Source organism: Gopherus evgoodei, chromosome 17, assembly GCF_007399415.2.
Source record: "Gopherus evgoodei ecotype Sinaloan lineage chromosome 17, rGopEvg1_v1.p, whole genome shotgun sequence".
NCBI classification, from domain to species: Eukaryota; Metazoa; Chordata; order Testudines; family Testudinidae; genus Gopherus; species Gopherus evgoodei.
This window is the reverse complement of record NC_044338.1, coordinates 12,130,848-12,149,049: the sequence shown is the minus strand read 5'-3', so window position 1 is coordinate 12,149,049 and position 18,202 is coordinate 12,130,848. Positions and strand designations below refer to the sequence as shown.

At 48.2% G+C, this 18,202-nt stretch overlaps 1 protein-coding gene across 2 annotated transcripts in view; it reads left to right on the top strand.

Annotated features, from left to right (window-relative positions):
* Positions 1-1,618: 1,618 nt before the first annotated feature.
* Positions 1,619-18,202, top strand: part of SLC13A5 (solute carrier family 13 member 5) — a 28,357-nt gene continuing 11,773 nt past the window's right edge. The window contains exons 1-9 of one of the 2 annotated variants that reach the window (XM_030536969.1): positions 1,619-1,878; positions 5,601-5,729; positions 7,315-7,451; positions 9,339-9,553; positions 11,779-11,950; positions 13,804-13,926; positions 14,618-14,830; positions 17,233-17,354; positions 18,079-18,197. In XM_030536969.1, the coding sequence (XP_030392829.1) occupies positions 1,774-1,878; positions 5,601-5,729; positions 7,315-7,451; positions 9,339-9,553; positions 11,779-11,950; positions 13,804-13,926; positions 14,618-14,830; positions 17,233-17,354; positions 18,079-18,197 (1,335 nt within the window). In that variant the 5' untranslated portion in view covers positions 1,619-1,773. The remainder of the gene's footprint in view (positions 1,879-5,600; positions 5,730-7,314; positions 7,452-9,338; positions 9,554-11,778; positions 11,951-13,803; positions 13,927-14,617; positions 14,831-17,232; positions 17,355-18,078; positions 18,198-18,202) is intronic. The other variant, XM_030536970.1, reaches the window with a different exon arrangement.

Sequence of the window (18,202 nt, the reverse complement as noted above, 5' to 3'; positions counted from 1 at the left end):
TGATCCCAGTCCCTGATCATTTCCCCAGCGGACTCTTCTCAATGGGAGCCAGAGAGCAGGCAACCAGCCAGGGCAGAGATTCCCCATCACCCCCCCCCACCCCCCCATCATTACAGGGCCTGGGAAAGGCAGCTGGCAAGAGTACTCGGGGCTGGTGGCTGCATTTCCTATGGTCCCAAGTCCCACCGCCCCCAGGTTACTGGGGGTGGGTGGGTTTGGAGGGGGGGCTGGTTGAGGGAAGGCCTGGCTCAGGATCAGCCCCTACACACGCGCCCCCGGCCCCGGGACGACCATGGGCACAGGGGCTGCGTGGGATGGGGGCTGGCGGGAACTAGGTGGGTGCCTGGTTGGTACATGATTCCCCTCCCCACACGCTGCCATTGGCACCGGGCAGGAATGTCTGCATGGGGAGAGGGGAGGCTGGCACATGATCCGTGCCCCACGGGCACGGGCTGGTGCTGGACTGGAAGGGGAGAGCTGGGGGCCGTGTTGGCGTTTGACACGTGATCCTGCCACTCCCCCCCCCCGGGGCTGTGAGTGGCTCACGGGGAGGGGGCGGGTTGCAGGGGGGGCTGTGCGTGGCTCACGGGGGGGGGGGTTAGACGGGGGTAGCGGGGGGTTGTGCCCGGGTGACAAGGGGTAGCGGGGAATGACTCATGGGGGGTAGCGGGGGGGCTGTGCGTGGCTCGCGGGGGGGGGGGTTAGACGGGGTAGCGGGAGGGGGCTGTGCCTGGCTCACGGGGGGCAGCGGGGGGGGCTGTGCGTGGCTCGCGGGGGGGGGTTAGACGAGGGTAGCGGGGGGATGTGCGTGGCTCACGGAGGGTAGCGGGGGCGCTGTGCGTGGCTCACGGGGGGGTTAGACGGGGTAGCGGGGGGATGTGCGTGGCTCGCGGGGGGATTTAGACGGGGTAGCAGGAGGGGGCTGTGCCCGGCTCATGGGGGGCAGCGGGGGGCGCTGTGCGTGGCTCACGGGGGGGGTTAGACGGGGGTAGCGGGGGGATGTGCGTGGCTCGCGGGGGGGTTAGACGGGGTAGCGGGAGGGGTCTGTGTCCGGCTCATGGGGGGGCAGCGGGGGGGGCTGTGCGTGGCTCGCGGGGGGGTTAGACGGGGTAGCGGGAGGATGTGCGTGGCTCACGGAGGGTAGCGGGGGGCGCTGTGCGTGGCTCACGGGGGGGGTTAGACGGGGTAGCGTGGGATGTGCGTGGCTCACGGGGGGCAGAGGGGGGCTGTGCGTGGCTCGCGGGGGGGTTAGACGGGGTAGCGGGAGGGGGCTGTGCCCGGCTCATGGGGGGGCAGCGGGGGGGGGGCTGTGCGTGGCTCGCGGGGGGGGGGTTAGACGGGGTAGCGGGGGGATGTGCGTGGCTCACGGGGGCAGAGGGGGGGTTGTGCGTGGCTCGCGGGGGGGGGTAGACGGGGTAGCGGGAGGGGACTGTGCCCGGCTCACGGGGGGGCAGAGGGGGGCTGTGCGTGGCTCGCGGGAGGCAGCGGGGTGTGTGGGTGCCTGGATCACTGAGAAGGGGGTTAGACGGGGCGGGGGGGTAGAGGAGGGGCGGGGGAGGCTCCCTCTGGTGGCGGGGCGCTGTGCCCAGCAGGGCGAGGTCATTGAGGTCACTGCGGTGCAATCAGGCGGGGGGTGAGGGGGGCCGGGCCGGCCGGTGTATTTAAACCACCATCTGCAGCCAGGTCCCTCTCACTCGCTCGCTGCCCTTCTCCGCTGCCGCTGCGCTGGGCTCGGACCCCCCGCTCCACGCCGTGGGACCCCCCCTCCGGACCATGGCCCCGCCGTGCCTGAGACCCCTGCTGAGATTCAAATCCTTCGTCGTCCTCTTCTGCACGCCGCTGCTGCTGCTGGCGCTGCCCCTGCTCGTCCCCACCAAGGTAAGCGGCTGGCGGGGGGGTCCGGAGCGCTGGGAGCTGCCGCCTCGGGACCGGCCAGCCGGGGTGTGTGTGTGTCCGCGCGTAGGTCACTTTTCGCTCTCCAGCTTTCTCGGGTTTCCCTCCGGGAGAGGGACCCCCCCCCCTTTGTTAACTGCACCCGCGATGCCCAGGGGGATGCTGGAGTCTAGTGCGGAACAGCTGCTTGCTCCCCCATGTCAGCTCGCTAGCGCTATGGGGGCTCCCCCTGGGGCTGCTCCTTGCCCATGCCCGCAAAGCCCCACAGGGCAGGCAAGGACTTCAGATCGGGCCAGGACCACGGCCCGGCCGGGGCCACGTTTTCAGAAGCGCTCAGCACCCAGCAGCAATTGAGGAGACCAGTGCTGCATCCCTTCCAGCACCAGCCAGGACTTCTGGCCACCTCGCCAGGGGTGTCCTCACTAAGGGCATGCCAGCTCCCAAGTTACCTCACAGTCCCTGGGTTACTGCAGCCTTTCATTCACTGAAAGGACAATGCATGGATTTCTGCCCAGAAATCTGGAGCGGAATTTGTTTAAATAAATCCAATTTGTTGACTCAAACAGTTCAAATGGAGGGAGGGGGAGGGTTGTTTTTACCTTTTACTTCCTGAAATATAGTTCTTCTTTAGGTGATCAGGTTAGTAAATGTCAAGTTTCAAGGACTGGATTAGGATCACTTGCAGGGTAACCTTTAAACAAGAAAAGGCATTTAGGTCCCAGGCTATAGCTCTGTCTAGGCAGTAAACGTTACAAAAAGACCCTCTGAAGTAGAATGAATGCAGTCACTGAAGGGTTATAAGAAACCTCTCAGGGCCAGGAGTGGGTCACCCACAGACTCAAACATGAAACACGCCATTTTTTGCCTTTATAGTCTTACAACTTTGATACCACAAAGACATTGTTTCAAGTTTAGGCTCATGTGTGTTGATTTTTGTCAGAAGCATCCACCTCCACTAGTGGTTAGACTCCTGGCTTTACCACTGACTTGCTGTGTTGACACCTCTGTGCCTCAGTTTCCCCATCTGTAAAATGAGCATAACACAGGCATGTTATAAGGTTTGAGATTTGTAAAGTCCTTTGAGATCCTCTCATGAAAATCTATGTAGGTGCATTATTAACTTGGTGCAGTGAGAAGTAAAACCTGCCTGATGATTCAGTGCTGTCACACCAGTTGTACCCTGGTGTAATTTGATTTCAGTGGAATTATCCCAGTGCAGAGCTGGAGTAAGACCACGTAGGATCAAGCCTTTTATGTTTTTTGTCTCTTTTTGGTAAAATTTGAAACCCATGTTTGCAGCAAATATTCTAGTCTGGCATAGCTTTTAGGGTCTGTTCTAATAATAATGTTACAACTATTCATTTGTGATTGACCTACATTGCTCGGCATATTTTAAACTCCAGAAAAACCTCAGGCATGTTTGTCAACAAAAAAAGGCACCCTTTTTGGTTTACCTGTCTAATAACAGTTCTGCCTTTTGGTCAGCTCGAGAGACTCCAGTGGAAGAGAAATTCCTATGAGTTGAGGGGTGTGTGTGTGTGTGTTGGGGGGGACTTCATAGATATGGTTTAAAGATTAAAAGCTCTAGATAGATAGCAAATATTGTAGGATCAATGCCAAAGCTTGTGATGGGGCTGTGGTATGCAAGAGTAGCAATACAGACTTCAATAAATAAGTTTGTAATTATAAAATTTATAATTTAATGAGTCTAGTGAGGTATTTTGTATTCAGGTATCTGTATTCAGCTGAAACATTGTGTCATCTTAAGAGGAGCTTACAGGATTGCATAACAGTTTACTAGAATTCATCAGTGGTCACTTTCACAACTGCCTTCCAAGAGGACAGATTGTTATGTTTTTTTTGTCCCTGTTCAAAGAAGCAAAATCAACATTCTGCAGTTGTTGGCATTAATCATGACTATATTTTTCTAACCTTAGTGCTTGCTTTTCAGTTTTCTAAACCGGACTGTGCTTGAATTGCCTGTGTCTATAAGAGTTAATTTATAAGCATTGTTGTCTTCTTGAACTTTCAGTAAATTATTTACTCCACATTCTAAATAACCAGTGCTTCTGTTGTGAGATTAATATTCTCCTTCAGACCCTCAGAGCTCTTTCTATTTTTCACACAGTGGCCAAATGCAATCACATATGATAAATTCTAACACTTAGCTACTGCTGCAAAACCTAGACTCACATTATAAAGTCATAGAAACCCTAATTAAGTCTATTCCCTCGATATCTCTCCTGTACTCTAGCCTATGCAGAATTGTTCCTTACAGAGCATACTCAGTAGATAAGCTCCTTCTGAGTTGATCATTATTTCCAATTCCTTGTAAATAACAATTTCTGCTCATATAAAGAGCTTCTCAGCAAAAATGAGCTACACATGCCGGCTTATAAAAACACCTTACAGCACATTTGTGAATATCAACTTCCAGCCTGTTTGTTTTGCACCCCCTGCCCATCCTTAAGACCCTACAAACTGTTATTTTAAACAAAAGCAAATTGTGAACTATGGAGCATTTACACCTGAGCCAAAACAATGTTTGCAGTCAGTTAATAAATACTTATTTCTCATAAGAAAATTGAATTTACAAATCCTAGCATCACTAGGGTATAAAAATGTCTCAACAACAGTTTAACTGGACATGTTTAGATATTTCTAATCCAGATAACCCTAGGGTGACCAGATAGCAATTGTGAAAAAACGGGACAGGGCGTGGGGAGTAATAGGTGCCTGTATAAGAAAAATCCCCCAAAACAGGACTGTCCCTTTAAAAATGGGACATCTGGTCCTAGACAACCTCCATGTTAAGAAAACATTATAATTTCAGAGAAACAATTTAATACCTATAATATAATGATCCTCAGTCAGATGAAAGATTTTTCAAGTGACTACTAGTGATTTTTGGTATCTCAATTGTCAAGTGCCCAACCTGAGACACCTTAAGGAGGCCTGATGTTCAGAAAGTCAGCATCTGCCCTGTGAAAATCAGGCCCCTTTTTAAGTGTCTGAAGATGCGCACCTAAAAACAGACATCCAAAATCATGAATTGCCTCTAAACATCTTGGCTAGTAGGCGTGGAAGCTCCTGCTTGAATCAAATGCCAATTGAAAGCTGAACATGTAAGTTAGCCATATGTTTGCATTTTATGGAAATTCTGGTTTTTCCACACCCTAAGCTTTGGCCTAAAGTCCTTCTGCATTTAAAACGCCCCTAGCTTTGCCCATGCATTGTTTTCCAGGCCGGGCTTTAGGATGTGATGTGAATGTTCACTTAAGCTAGTTTCTGAGTAACTGATTAAGCTGTAAAGATCAAATGTCTCTTTCAGGATTTGGCTTCTTGTGGAGATGGGCCTGGATCCAATTAAATGCAATGGGGAGTTGAAGGTATTCGGCACCACTCAGGATCAGGCCCAAAATTCACTTTGAGAGTGAAATCCTGGCCCCATTGAAGTCTGTGGGAAAACTTCAATTGAGTACATTTTTACCTTTAAAATTTACCAGATTGCACCAGCTGAGTGTCTAAGAATTTTTTCTTGGAGTAGAAGATAACAACACTCCTATTAAAAAAACTCTTTTCCCTCCCCCTAAGAGACCATTTGATTAGAGCGCTGCTATTTATATCCTGGGATCTGTTGGGGGACCCTGTGCATTCAGCACTCACTTGATTTCCTGTGCTTAAACCCTTGTTTGTTTGTATTCCAGGAGGCCAAGTGTGGCTATGTCATCATCCTTATGGCTGTGTACTGGTGCACAGAGGTCATCCCATTGGCTATCACAGCTCTACTGCCTGCTATATTATTTCCTATGTTTGGAATCCTGGAGTCTAAAAAGGTAAGAATTGATTCTAGATCAGCCTCAATTTAAGCATAAACTTCAGGAGCCCAGACCAGACTAGACCAGTGTACTCCAATGCACCAATGTTTCTGTGCCTGTCACATTTGCTGAGTTGCTTTTCATCACGAAAGTAGCACTGATAATATCACCTTGTGTGGTTGACACTGCTGCCCCTAAATTCTGGTGCAGGTAGGGATCTAGTTAGATTTCATCTCCTTATCGGTTTTACTGAGAAGATTTGAGCTGGAGTGAGACTTTAACAGTCAAATCCTGGAAGCAAGTTTTTAAAATGACATTCTAGCAATCCTATGCTGTGTTGGTCCCAGGATATTAGAGATACAAGGTGGGTGGGGTAATATCTTTTATTAGACCAACTTCTGCTGATGAGAGAGACAAGCTTTCCAGCCAGACATGTGGCTTGAACAGGGGCGGCTCTATGCATTTTGCCGCCCCAAGCATGGCAGGCAGGCTGCCTTTGGCAGCTTGCCTATGGGAGGTCCTCGGTCCCGCGAATTCGGCGGCAGCCTGTGGGAGGTCCGCCGAAGACGCAGGACCAGCAGACCCTCCACAGGCATGCCGCCGAAGGCAGCCTGCCTGCCGACCTTGCGGCAACCGGCAGAGCACCCCCCGCGGCTTGCAGCCCCAAGCACGTACTTGGTGTGCTGGTGCCTGGAGCTGCCCCTGAGCTTGAATGCTTGTCTCTCTAACTGACAGAAGTTGGTCCAATAAAATATATTATCTCACCCACCTTGTGTTCTAGCTTCACTCACTTCGGGTCTTTGGCGGCGGGTCCTTCACTCGCTCCAGGTCTTTGGTGGCATTGAAGGACCCACCGCCGAAGACCCGAAGCAAGTGAAGGACCCGTCTCCGAAGTGCCACTGAAGACCTGGTAGGGAACTGGTTGTTAAGATTTTGGCAGCTCATCACTGGCTGAAACTCCTGAGTTCAGACTTCTGAAAAGCCAAGGGATCATTTCAAAAGCAACTCCTGATCAGGGACTGATACTTTGGGAGATCTCAGATGCTTGAGACAAGATACTTTTAGCATGGCATGTATGTAACATGCTGCCAAAGAGTTTGCTGTGTCCTCCTTTAGTAGCTGATTCTCATAGAAGATAACAGCCTACTACTTTTGCCAGCTAAGGGGCATACTATTTGAGCTGGAGTGGTGGAAGTCTGTGTTTTGGTTCTGAAAGTGCTGGGTTCAGTCCCTGATGATGATCTATTAGGGGTAGGATTATGGGGCTGATTTTTAGAGGTACCGAGTGCCCATCTGGGCCTGAACATCTCTGAGAATCAGACAGCATACGTGCAATATTTAGAGCTATTATACTTCAGCAGTTATTTATATTTCATAAGCATCTAGTGGCTCCAACCATTAGGGCCCCTTTGCACTAGGTACTGTGCAAACTAGATAAGTGACAGCCTCTGCCCAAAGCAGCTCAGGATCTGAATAGGCAAATGGAATTGAGAAAATGTACTAGTCAATGGGAGTGGAAAAAGGGCCAGAGTACCTTGGCTGTTGACAAATCCAGCCACCCACTTGTGAATCAGACACTAACGGGCAGTTCCTCTCATTGCAGGTGTGTATGCAGTACTTGAAGGACACCAACATGCTGTTTGTCGGGGGGCTGGTTGTGGCGGTAGCCGTGGAACACTGGAATTTGCACAAACGCATTGCACTGAGGGTCCTACTGATCGTCGGAGTGAAACCCCCACTGTAAGAGGCCCTGTTACCCCTGCCTTCCTATCGGTCTGTGATCAGGAGCAACCAAGCTTAGCGGAAGTGTCTTCAGATGCCAGGAGACTAGAGGGATAGCGTGAGAACTGTGGCACACAGAATGAAAGCTACAAAAGCCTCAGTTGTTTGGCTTGCTGTAGGAAGGGCATCCAGAGGTTGTGTACGCCCAGAGGAATGATGCAATGTTTGAAAGCCCAGGATGGCTGCAGAGGAAGACACTCATCATTCAGCTTCCATTGAAGTCAATGGGGAGTCTTTCTGTTGAATTAATGGCAGCTTGGTTCTGTTCTGTTCTAATCTATATAGGTTCTTTTATTACACTCATCTCTACAGAATCTGCTCAGGCCCTTAGTGCCTAGGTCAGTGTGAGTTTCAAGTGCCCAGTTAAGCTCCTAACGCTAAAGTGTTCGTGTTTCCCATTTGGGGACATGGTGCCCTTGGATTTGACGTTCGGTTCCTGTTTGAATCTGACTTTTTGGGGAGCCAGAGTAAAACCACCACAAGCAATAGACTAGAGGTCTCCTCTAGGCCCAACCTGGGCATGAACCAGACCCAAACCCACCTTGAGGGGGGCTAAGTAATTTTCTGACCTGGCCCAACCCTTCCCACAAACCTGAGTCAGTGCCACCATGGGTCAGCAGGGTGGTAGCTGCATGCACCAGTGGCTGCATGCTCTGCTCCTGCTGGCTGCCACTCGCTGCTGTGCTGACTGTGCTGCAGAGTAAGAGGTGCTGCACTCCTCAGCTCATGTGGCAGCTGAGAGGAGCAGGTCACTTAGCCACCGCCCTGCCAACCCCACAGGCAGGAGGAGAAGACCTGACCCAAGCCTGAGAGGGTCCAGGAGTTTTCCCACCTGTCCTGCCCCAGATCCGACACTGGTAGTCAGGTCCCGGTGGGTTCAGCTGTGAAGGGCTCTAGAACAGATCTTGTAAGTGTGTGGCTGAATGCCTTGATAGTCTGTTAAGGCTCAGATCCTGCCCGCCTCCCACCCCCATGGCTTTGAAGTCTCACAGAATTGTTGTACCGGGGAGGCAGGCAATGGAGAGGTCACCCAGGGGGAGTAAGCCCAGCCTTTAGGCTGGGGAGCTGCCTTCCAGGGCAGCATAGGAGGAGTGCAGGGGTAACAGCTGCTACTAAAGCCATGGGCAGTAATAGTGGCTATAAAGTGGCTGTGGCGGTGCTGCTCAGTCTAGGGGGTTGTGGGGATGGTTTTATTCCCCTGACACCAGCAGAGATCATCTGTGCAAATCCCCTGTGCTCAAGACACCAGGATTTGGCCCCAGTATTTAATCAGCATATCGGTGATACTGAGATCCCTGTCTCCATTTTCATGAATGCCAAAAACCCGCACCCTGCTCCAGCTGATTATTAGCAGAGAGGAAGCCGTAAGTGGCGCCCATTCTGTGGCTTATTAACTCTGGGGCTGACGTTAGTGAGGGAGCGGCTGACACCACAGCTGTTCCCTGTTAGCCAGGATCCACAGCGCAAGTCAAGCTCACAATATCAGAGACTGCAATTTTCCAGATTTCCAACAATAATCAGAAGAGAGGAAGGCAACCTCACTTGTGGTTCGCTGTTGTGAAATAGCTTTTTTACGCTGGCTAAATGATAGGTGCTTACATGACAATGGAGTTACTCACAGGGAGTTGCATGGGGCTAACTACTCTGTTGGAGTGACTCCAATGAAAGCAATGAAGCTGCACCAGCCAAAAATTGGGCAATGGTTTCCTTTCCTGGAACAGGTAGTACACACCAGAGTGGGGCCTGCTGTACAGGGTAGCCCGAAAGTAGATTGCGCTGGCTGGAAAGCCCAGAAAAGCTTTCATGGTTATTTTTCTTCCCTTCCCTCTGTTTCTCCATGTGCAGCCTGATGCTGGGCTTTATGGGAGTCACAGCCTTCTTGTCCATGTGGATAAGCAACACAGCCACTACCGCCATGATGGTCCCTATTGTCCAGGCTGTCTTGGATCAGATGAACAGCACAGAGCAGGACCTGACGATTACGGACCAGCCTAATGGGCAAGTGAATTCAGCGATCGAGCTGGAGGAGAAGAACTCAATGAGCCTGACGTCGGTGCAGGGTAAGGTTCCTCCGAGCAGGCCTAATCAGAGTCTGTTTCAATTGCTGTATAAAAGCCTGATTCAGAGCCTGCTCACTTCAGTGAAAAGACTTGTATCGATGTCACTGGGCTTTGGCCCAGGCCCTAAGAAAGCCAGGAGCGTTCTTATCCAGAAAGAAACCCATTAAATACATTAAGGACCAAATTTTCATAAAATGGCCCCCAGTTCTGGATGCCTCCCAGCTTTGGGTGCTCAGCTCTCAACAGCTGGGGCTTAATTTTCAACTGTGCCGGACACCTCCTTGACCTCACTGGGTGTTCAGAGCCTCTGAAAATTACAACCAATAGGTAACATTTTCAAAAGCACCTAAGTGACTTAGGAGCCTAAGTCCCATTTTCAAAAGTGACTTTGGCACTGTGGAGCCTGTGTCATTGAGAGTCAGTGGGATTTAGGCTCTTAAGTCATTGAGGCACATCTGTAAACTTTACCTGCTCTCTTTTTGTTTTGTCCTTGATCAGTGGCTGTTCCTTCATCAAGCAAATTGTGAGGGAAATGATTAAATAATGAAAAACTGGCCAAACATCGACTGAACAGGAGCTGCAGCTGGTACCTGCACCCCCATGAAATGTATTCTCACCCTCATGGGGATTCTTTGCCTCTCCACATTTGACAGTCTCTTTCTTTGTATTTTGGGAATTTCTGAGACCCTGATCCTGCAATAGGCAGGATTTTTTCTGCATAGGCGGAACCCTGCACCCTTACTGAGACCTAATGTCTTCGCAGGCACAGAGGACCAGCCATGCAGAGCTCATTGTAGGATGAAGACCTAAAGTGCTTTTCAGGGGAGGAAGGACGGTCTACTCTAGAGGATAGGGCACTAGACTGGGACTCAAGAAACCTGAATTTAATTAATCAGAAAGCGAATCGGCCCCAGATTCTCTATCTGACCTCGGGTAAGTCACTTAATCTCCCCTGTGCCTCAGTACCTCATCTGCAAAATGGGGTTAGTACTTCCCTGCCTCCCAGGGGAGTTGGGAGGGTAAAATCTGTGAATGATTGTGAGGTGCTCAGATACTGTGATGCAGGACATGTAAATGCCTACACAGATTTCACTTGGTGCTCTGTAATAATGCTGCCCATTTCTAACTTCAGAGCTGTTGTAGTGGCAATGGGTTTTCTTTTGGTGTTCAGTGATATACTATTAATATGGGTGCTGAATAATAATTAAAAAAAAAGCTACCCCTCTGCTGTGGGGTCAGTTGCTCTCTGTTTCCATGGTGATTTTATGCAGTCCAACAACATACCTGTGTGTTTCCAAATTAGGCCCTCCTTCAAAAGAAGCAACAGGTTGGACACAGTATTACTAGAGCAAATACAGCAGACACGACTCCGTTGATCTTAGTGGTTATACCAAGAATGAATTGGATCCTATGTTTTCTCTGGATATATTAGTTGTGAGTTTCTGCCCTGGTATTTGAACAGCACCATCACTATAATATCTGAGCACCTCCCAGATAGTAATGAATTTACCTCACAACTCCTCTCTGTGGTAGGGAAGTATTGTTACCCTCATGATCCAGAGCAGGAAACTGAGGCACAGAGGGTATGTCTATACTGTATTGTAAACCAGGTCTGTGTGACCCGAGCTTGAGGGTCCACACTGCATTGTAAGCCTAGGTTTACCATGGCTGGACACAAGTCACACAGCCACACTAACACTTCTGTTGTCCACTACACAGACCTTCTGACTTGGGTCTGCAGCTTGATCTGTGTCCATGCTGTAGAATGGCAGAATTTGGACCAGAGTTGCAGTGGAACTTGGCCTTTGACCTATCCCCACTAGCAGGACCCTGGAACCTGGGTCCTGAGCACTTGCCGACCCGAGGCAGATGGATTTGTGTGTAGATGGAAGGAGCGTTTGGGCTCAAACCTGAGTCAAAGCCCAGGCTTATCATGCAGTGTAGACATACCCAGAGAGGCAAAACAACTTTCCCAAGCTCTCACAAAGTCTGTGGCAGAGCCAGGAATCAAACCCTAATCTCTAGAGTCCCAATTCAGTGCCATAGCCACAGGAACATCCTCCCTTTTCTTTGCCATAAGTATTATCATAAGATGATATGAGGACATAATCAACATAGCTTGGCATTAATTAAGACAAGAGACATAGACAAATTGCAGCACCAAGAACATTGCCCCTGTGCTGAGCTTTTGGTCTCCGCTCCAAGTTCATATTTGTTATTTCCAGTCATAGGTAATGGCGATGTTCCTGATGAACACAAAGCTCCTGGTGACAGGGAAGTGAAGAAATGCATCAGTAAGGGGATGACGCTATGTGTGTGCTATGCAGCTAGCATTGGAGGAACCGCGACACTCACTGGAACGGGGCCAAACCTGGTTTTGAAAGGCCAGATGAATCAGTAAGTTGTTCTTGCCATTTGTCCTTCAGCCTCTTAAATGGGCTCACTCTTCTTTTTGACCAGCACAACTGGAAGTCTTAGTTGGTGGCTGCTGATGTTGGCTCGAAGAGTTACCTGTTTGTATGTCATAATGAATAATGTATATGACATGCTTTGCCTCCTCATCTTCTGCTCCAGCACTAGTAGGTAGGTAGAGCTCTAAATCAGTGTTTCACAGTCTGTCGTTGTAGCCCACCGGGGCTATGTCTACATTACATTGTAAACCCAGGTCTGTGGGACCTGGGCTTGTGGACCTGGTGTTTCCAAGCCTGTGCTTGAAGTGTCCACACTGCATTGTAAAGCTGAGCTCGCAATTCCTATACTAGGTCTCACAGCTGTGCTAATGCATCCATACTGCTGTACGCACACCTTCTGACTTCGGTTTGCAGCTTGAGCTGCATCCATACTGCAGAATGACAGGGTTTGGACCCAAGTCACAGCGAGAATTGGGCTCTGATCTACTCCCTGGCAGGGTCCTAGGACATGGATCCTGATTGCTCGCTAACCTGAGTCAAACTGATTTATGTGTGGATAGAAGGGGGACTTGGGCTCAAACCTGAGTCAGAACCCAGACTTAATGTACAATGTAGACATGCCCTGGGAGTCTTTGGAGTGACTGCTGGTGGACTGCAGAGAACAGATTGGTCACATGGTGCTGGCTCCTCCTTGTTTCCATCTATAAGGGAATGAAGGGAAAATGCAATGAGAAACAGGAGGCTGTCATTAACTCTTTTCATAATGGACAAAATGTGAAAAAGCCAGCTAAAATACAGTAAATATTTCTGTAATATGATTTCTCCTTGTAAGCAGTTGCGGTAGAAGCCACAGGCATGTTATGGAAAAGGAGAGGTGGTATCTACAAGATGCTCTTTCTCTGCTAAGATGTTGTCTTGACTATGCAATAGTTTGGGAACCCCTGATCTTAATGCTACAGTCTCTGTAGGGGAAATTCCAGTAGACTCCACTGCTGTCCTTCAACTGATTTCTGCTGGAGAACCAGTAGCTCCAACAGTCAGTAGATCAATAGGTTTCAAAAATGCCATCTGCCCCAGATGGAACCAGTAGAAAATGTGCAACTGATATTGACAATAAAGTCACATCCACAACTGACACTGAATGCAAAATTCCAGGCACAAAGTTAGAGACTGTTTTTCAAAATGTGTCCTAACTCTTTAGAAACTAAGAGCCAAACCTCGGTCCCATCAAAGTGAATGGAAGTTTTGTTACTGGTTTCAATAGAAGCAGGATCATGCCCTAAATTCCTACCTTCTTGAAGCTCCCCTTTGTTCTACAGCGTTCGGGGAAGGGCATGCTGAACGCATAGGTGGGTGAGCAGACTTGTTGCAAGCAGAATATTTCCCCAAGTTTTTGATAGGGCACTTGTGGGTCTTTAAACTGAGCTTATGTCATATGGGTCCAAAATAGACAAACACAAGTTATTTGGGCTCAATAAATGGGTCACTGGATGAAATGTAATGGGCTATGACATGCAGGTATTCAGACTAGGTGATCTAATGGTCCATTGTAGCCTTAAGCTCTATGAATTATGAAAAATAGCAACATGGGCTGCTGTGTGCAATTAATGCAAACCATTCTGTAAAGAACAGTGGAAAGTTCAGTCAAGGCATTTAGGGTACAGCCTGAAGTCCATGGGAGCCTTCCGACTGACTTAAATTGGCTTTGGATGAGACCCTTATGGGTGAGCAATGGATGAGCCCTGAGGCTCTTATATTATTCCAATTAGCACATATAGAAGGGAGAATATACTCAAATGGTTTGACCTTGATACAGAATCCGTTGTTTTCTCTCCTCAGACTGTTCCCTGAAAATGGTGACATCTTGAATTTTGCTTCCTGGTTTGGATTTGCGTTTCCTAATATGATTCTGATGTTGACATTATCTTGGTTCTGGCTCCAGTTTTCATTCATGGGGTTCAAGTAAGTATAAAAATATAATGTCATGGGACAGATCCTCAGCAAGTGTAAATCAGCTGTGAATCTGGCCCTCTTGGTTTGTCTTTTTATCATCAGGTACATGCCTAGGTCTACAATCTGGAAGAAAAGTACTGTGTAGACAAGGAATGACGTACATCACATAACATTGTATCTTAGTAGAAACTTCACATATGTAAAACCGTCTGTAGTGAGATTGAACTTTGCTTCTTACAACCACCTTTGTAATTAGTGTTTGTTTTCCAGTAGAACCTAGAGGCCACAACTGAGATTGAGGCCCTATTGTGCCAGGCACTGTACTTAGTGAGAGACAGTCCCTTCCGCAAAGAGCTTATAATCTAACTAGGGGAGGGGAAACAGAGGCATAGAGAGGTGAAGTGACTTGCCCAAGGTCACATAGTAGATCTGTGGCAGAGCCAAGAAAAAAATCTAACTTTTCTGACTCCCAGTGCAGTGCCTGGCCCCCAGACTGCACATCTAAGCAAGAGATGGTAACCAGTGGCAGCTATGTGCAAAGGATAAGTCAGGTGTTATTCACTTTATAACACTCTGCAGCCATTCTAGGCAGTTGCTAACATAGTTCTATGCTCCATGTGGCAAGTGTCAAAGTGGATTCACTAGTAATTTTCTCTTGCAAGCAAATATTTACAACTTTCCTCCTTTTTTTTTTTTTAAGTTTAAGGAAAATGTGGGGCTGCGGGATGGAGAGAACTGACAAAGAGAAAGCCGCTCTCAATGTGCTCAAGTCAGAGTTCCGGAAACTAGGCTCCATCTCCTTTGCTGAATTCAATGTCCTCATGCTCTTCATTCTCCTGATTCTCCTGTGGTTTAGCAGAGACCCAGGCTTCATTCCTGGCTGGGCCACCTTCCTCTTCAATAAAGATGAAGAGTAAGTTTGAATCCTGCAGTGTTTTGGCTGGCTTAGTAATACTTTATTTGGTTCTACTCCTGTTTGATCCTTAGGGGCCTTTCATTCAGATCCTGTCTCCAGTCACACATGGAAGTTGTTTGATAGGTCTGATTTCTAGTTCTCAACAGCAGCAGCTCCAGGCACCAGCGCTCCAAGCACGTGCCTGGGGTGGCAAGCTGCAGGGGGCGCCCTGCCGATCCCTGCGAGGACAGCAGTCAGGCAGCTTTCGGCAGCTTGCCTGCAGGAGGTCTGCTGGTCCCGCAGCTTCGGTGGCAATTCGGCGGTGGATACGCCGAAGCCATGGGACCTGCAAACCTCTCGCAGGCATGCCACCAAAGGCTGCCTGCCTGTTGTGCTTGGAGCGGCAAAAAAGCTAGAGCCGCCCCCTGGTTCTCATTTGTTGCACAGCACCAAACCACCAGATAATTGACAATCTCTGCTTTAAAGAGGCACAGCTGACGAGGTGCTGCAGCCTAAGACTGGCACAGCCAACGTGAGGGGAATTCATGCTGTTTGTGTCTCAGTCCAATTTGTTTGTTCATTTCTATTAGCCCTTCAATTTTATGAGTTAGGATCAGATTGAACTTCATTTTAATATGCAGTAAAGTCATCTGCAGAGAATCTATCCAGCACCCACAAGGAAATTGACTCAGATATTTGAAAGGCTTCTCCATCTTCCTTCTATGCTCATAACCTTGCACCAAAATTTTCAAGGGAAACACCATTAAGAGCATTTCTTGGCACACCCCACCTGTGCTGCAGTGATTGAATTCATTTGGCTTCCTGTTGAGAAGTGTCTTTACTCATCCCACATGCACCAGTCTCACCTGCAACCTGATGTTGTTGTTGATGATGATGATGATGATGACTGGTCACCTGCAGTTGCTTGTTTGTTGGTTGTTCTTTTATTTATTTGTATTGTGGTAGCGCCTAGGAGTCCCAGCCACTCCACTGTGCTAGGTGCTGCACAAACGTAGAACAAAAAGGCTGCCCCTACCTCAAAGAACTCACTAGTGAGGTTCACAGTTCCAATCTCTAGAGACTAGTGTTTAGGATTTTTTTTTTACACTTGAAATCTTTGCACATAAACTAACAAAGAAAAAAATGCATCAACTACACTAAATAAAATATATGCATAAGTGAGACTCTTTTCTTTGAAATATGAAGGAAACATGTTAAATATCTGTGCCCTGGGTGTTGTTGTGAGGACTTGGTATTTGCTACAGTATAACATTTTTAAAAGTACATGAGTTACTTTGGAGCCTAAATCCATTTTCAAAAGTGGTTTAGGACCTCCCAGCTTAGAAGCCTAAGGGTAGGTCTACACTGCAGTTGGAGGTGGGACTGCACCATGGGTAGATATATGCAAGCCAACTTTAATCTAACTAGCTTGGGTACCAATAGCAGTGAAGCCAAAATAACTTGGACCTGGGCACAGCCTAGCTGCCTGAGTAAGTACCCATGTACAACATGTGTTGCACTCACACCTCTGATTGCAGTGTGGATGCACACTAAGTCCCACTGACTTTTAGTGAGACTTAGGGCTTGTCTACACTTACCGTGGATTGACACTGTGGTGATCAAGCCACTGGGGGTCGATTTAGAGGGTCTAGTGAAGACTTGCTAAATCGACTGCTGGTTGCTCTACTGCTGACTCTGGTACTCCACCAGAACGAGAAGTGTAAGGTAAGTGGATGGGAGAAACTTGCAATACTCTAGATACTGCAATAAATTGACCTAAGCTATGTCAACTCCAGCTACATTATTCATGTAGCTGGAGTTGCGTAACTTAGGTTGACTTAACTCCATAATGTAGTCCTGCCCTTAAACTTGTTAGTCCCCAATTCATTCTTGAAAATGGGACTTCAGCTCCTTAACCACTTAGTCTGTAAAGGAAATATTTTCAAAGGGCCTAAATCCAAGCAGGGTTCTGGTCCTGGCATTCATTCAACTTTTGACCTTTGGCAAGTTAATTAGCATTTCATGCCTCAGTTTCCTCTGGATACAATGAGGATGATAATACTTCCCTACTTAACAGAAGTATGGTAGAGAAGACACTTTGATATCTTTCAATGGAAGGCACGACAGAATTGCAAAGTGATTTTAAGTAAGATGTTACAAATGTGGATATGTGGAGTTTTGTTAGTCTGGATATCAGAATCTGCAATATCAAGGTACAAAATATTGCTACATTTTTAAAGACCAAATAGAGAGATTGTACAGACAAAGGTAAATAGGACTTCTGGTTACCATGTACTGGGACAATGGTGTGTGCTGGATGGATGCCATGTACTGGGACAATAGTACACATGCTGGAGGCATGCCATATGTTGAGACAAAGGTGTACCGTATTCTAACCTGCCCTCTGCTTTTTCTTTTAGGTACGTTACTGATGCTAGTGTAGCTCTCTTTGTTGCACTCCTACTGTTTGTAGTTCCTGCCACTAAACCCAAATTCAACTGCTGTAGTCGAAATAGCTTTAGCCCTGAACAGAACAGAGAAGGTAATGGAAAGAAAAATTAACAATATTGATGCTTGACTTGGAGTTTTCCCCTGGCCAGTCCAGCTGTATGATTCTGTGGTGAGATCACAACTCACTGTGCTGAGATGGTGAAGCCATTTCTCAGCTCCAGCTGACAGTGCTGGATGAAGCACTCCTTTGTGACGTAGGGCTCGTCTGCAGGAACCATGAGCATGTGGCAGACTCGGGTGTAAGTCTACCCTAGGCCAGCCTGCCACACACTGTCTGTGTGGACCCTGCTGCAGTGTGCTGAAAGTTCCCTAGTATACATGGTCCTACTCCTGTTTCAAAGCAAGGTAGATAAGAGTGCACTGTGGAACTTTTAGTGTGTGTCCGCATGGAGCCTGGGGACAGTGAGTGTGTGAAAGGGGAATGCCAGGCAGATTCACACTCCAGCTTGCTGTGAATTAAGTGTTTGTATAGACAAGCCCTTAGTGTGTACAGTTCCTGGGAACTAATCCCACTTCTTAGTTACTGCTGGCACTTGACCATAACCCTTGTATATTCCTGTGCACCTGAAATGAGCCGTTTTCTCACTAGCATGTATGTCCTGGGCTATCACATACACTGTGTGTCATTGGGTTCTAGCACTTCCTTTGTACTGGGGTGGTAGCTACAGTAAGTGCACATCTGCGTGTACAGCCTTGAACGAAGTCGGTGTCTTCTTTTCCTCACAGCATTCTTTGCTCTGCTTTTATCTTTTTAGCGATGGAAGAGCCCTTTTTCCCAGCCCCGTTGCTGGACTGGAAGGTTGTTCAGAGGAAAATGCCCTGGAACATCGTGCTGCTGCTAGGAGGAGGATTCGCCTTGGCCAATGGAAGCGATGTATG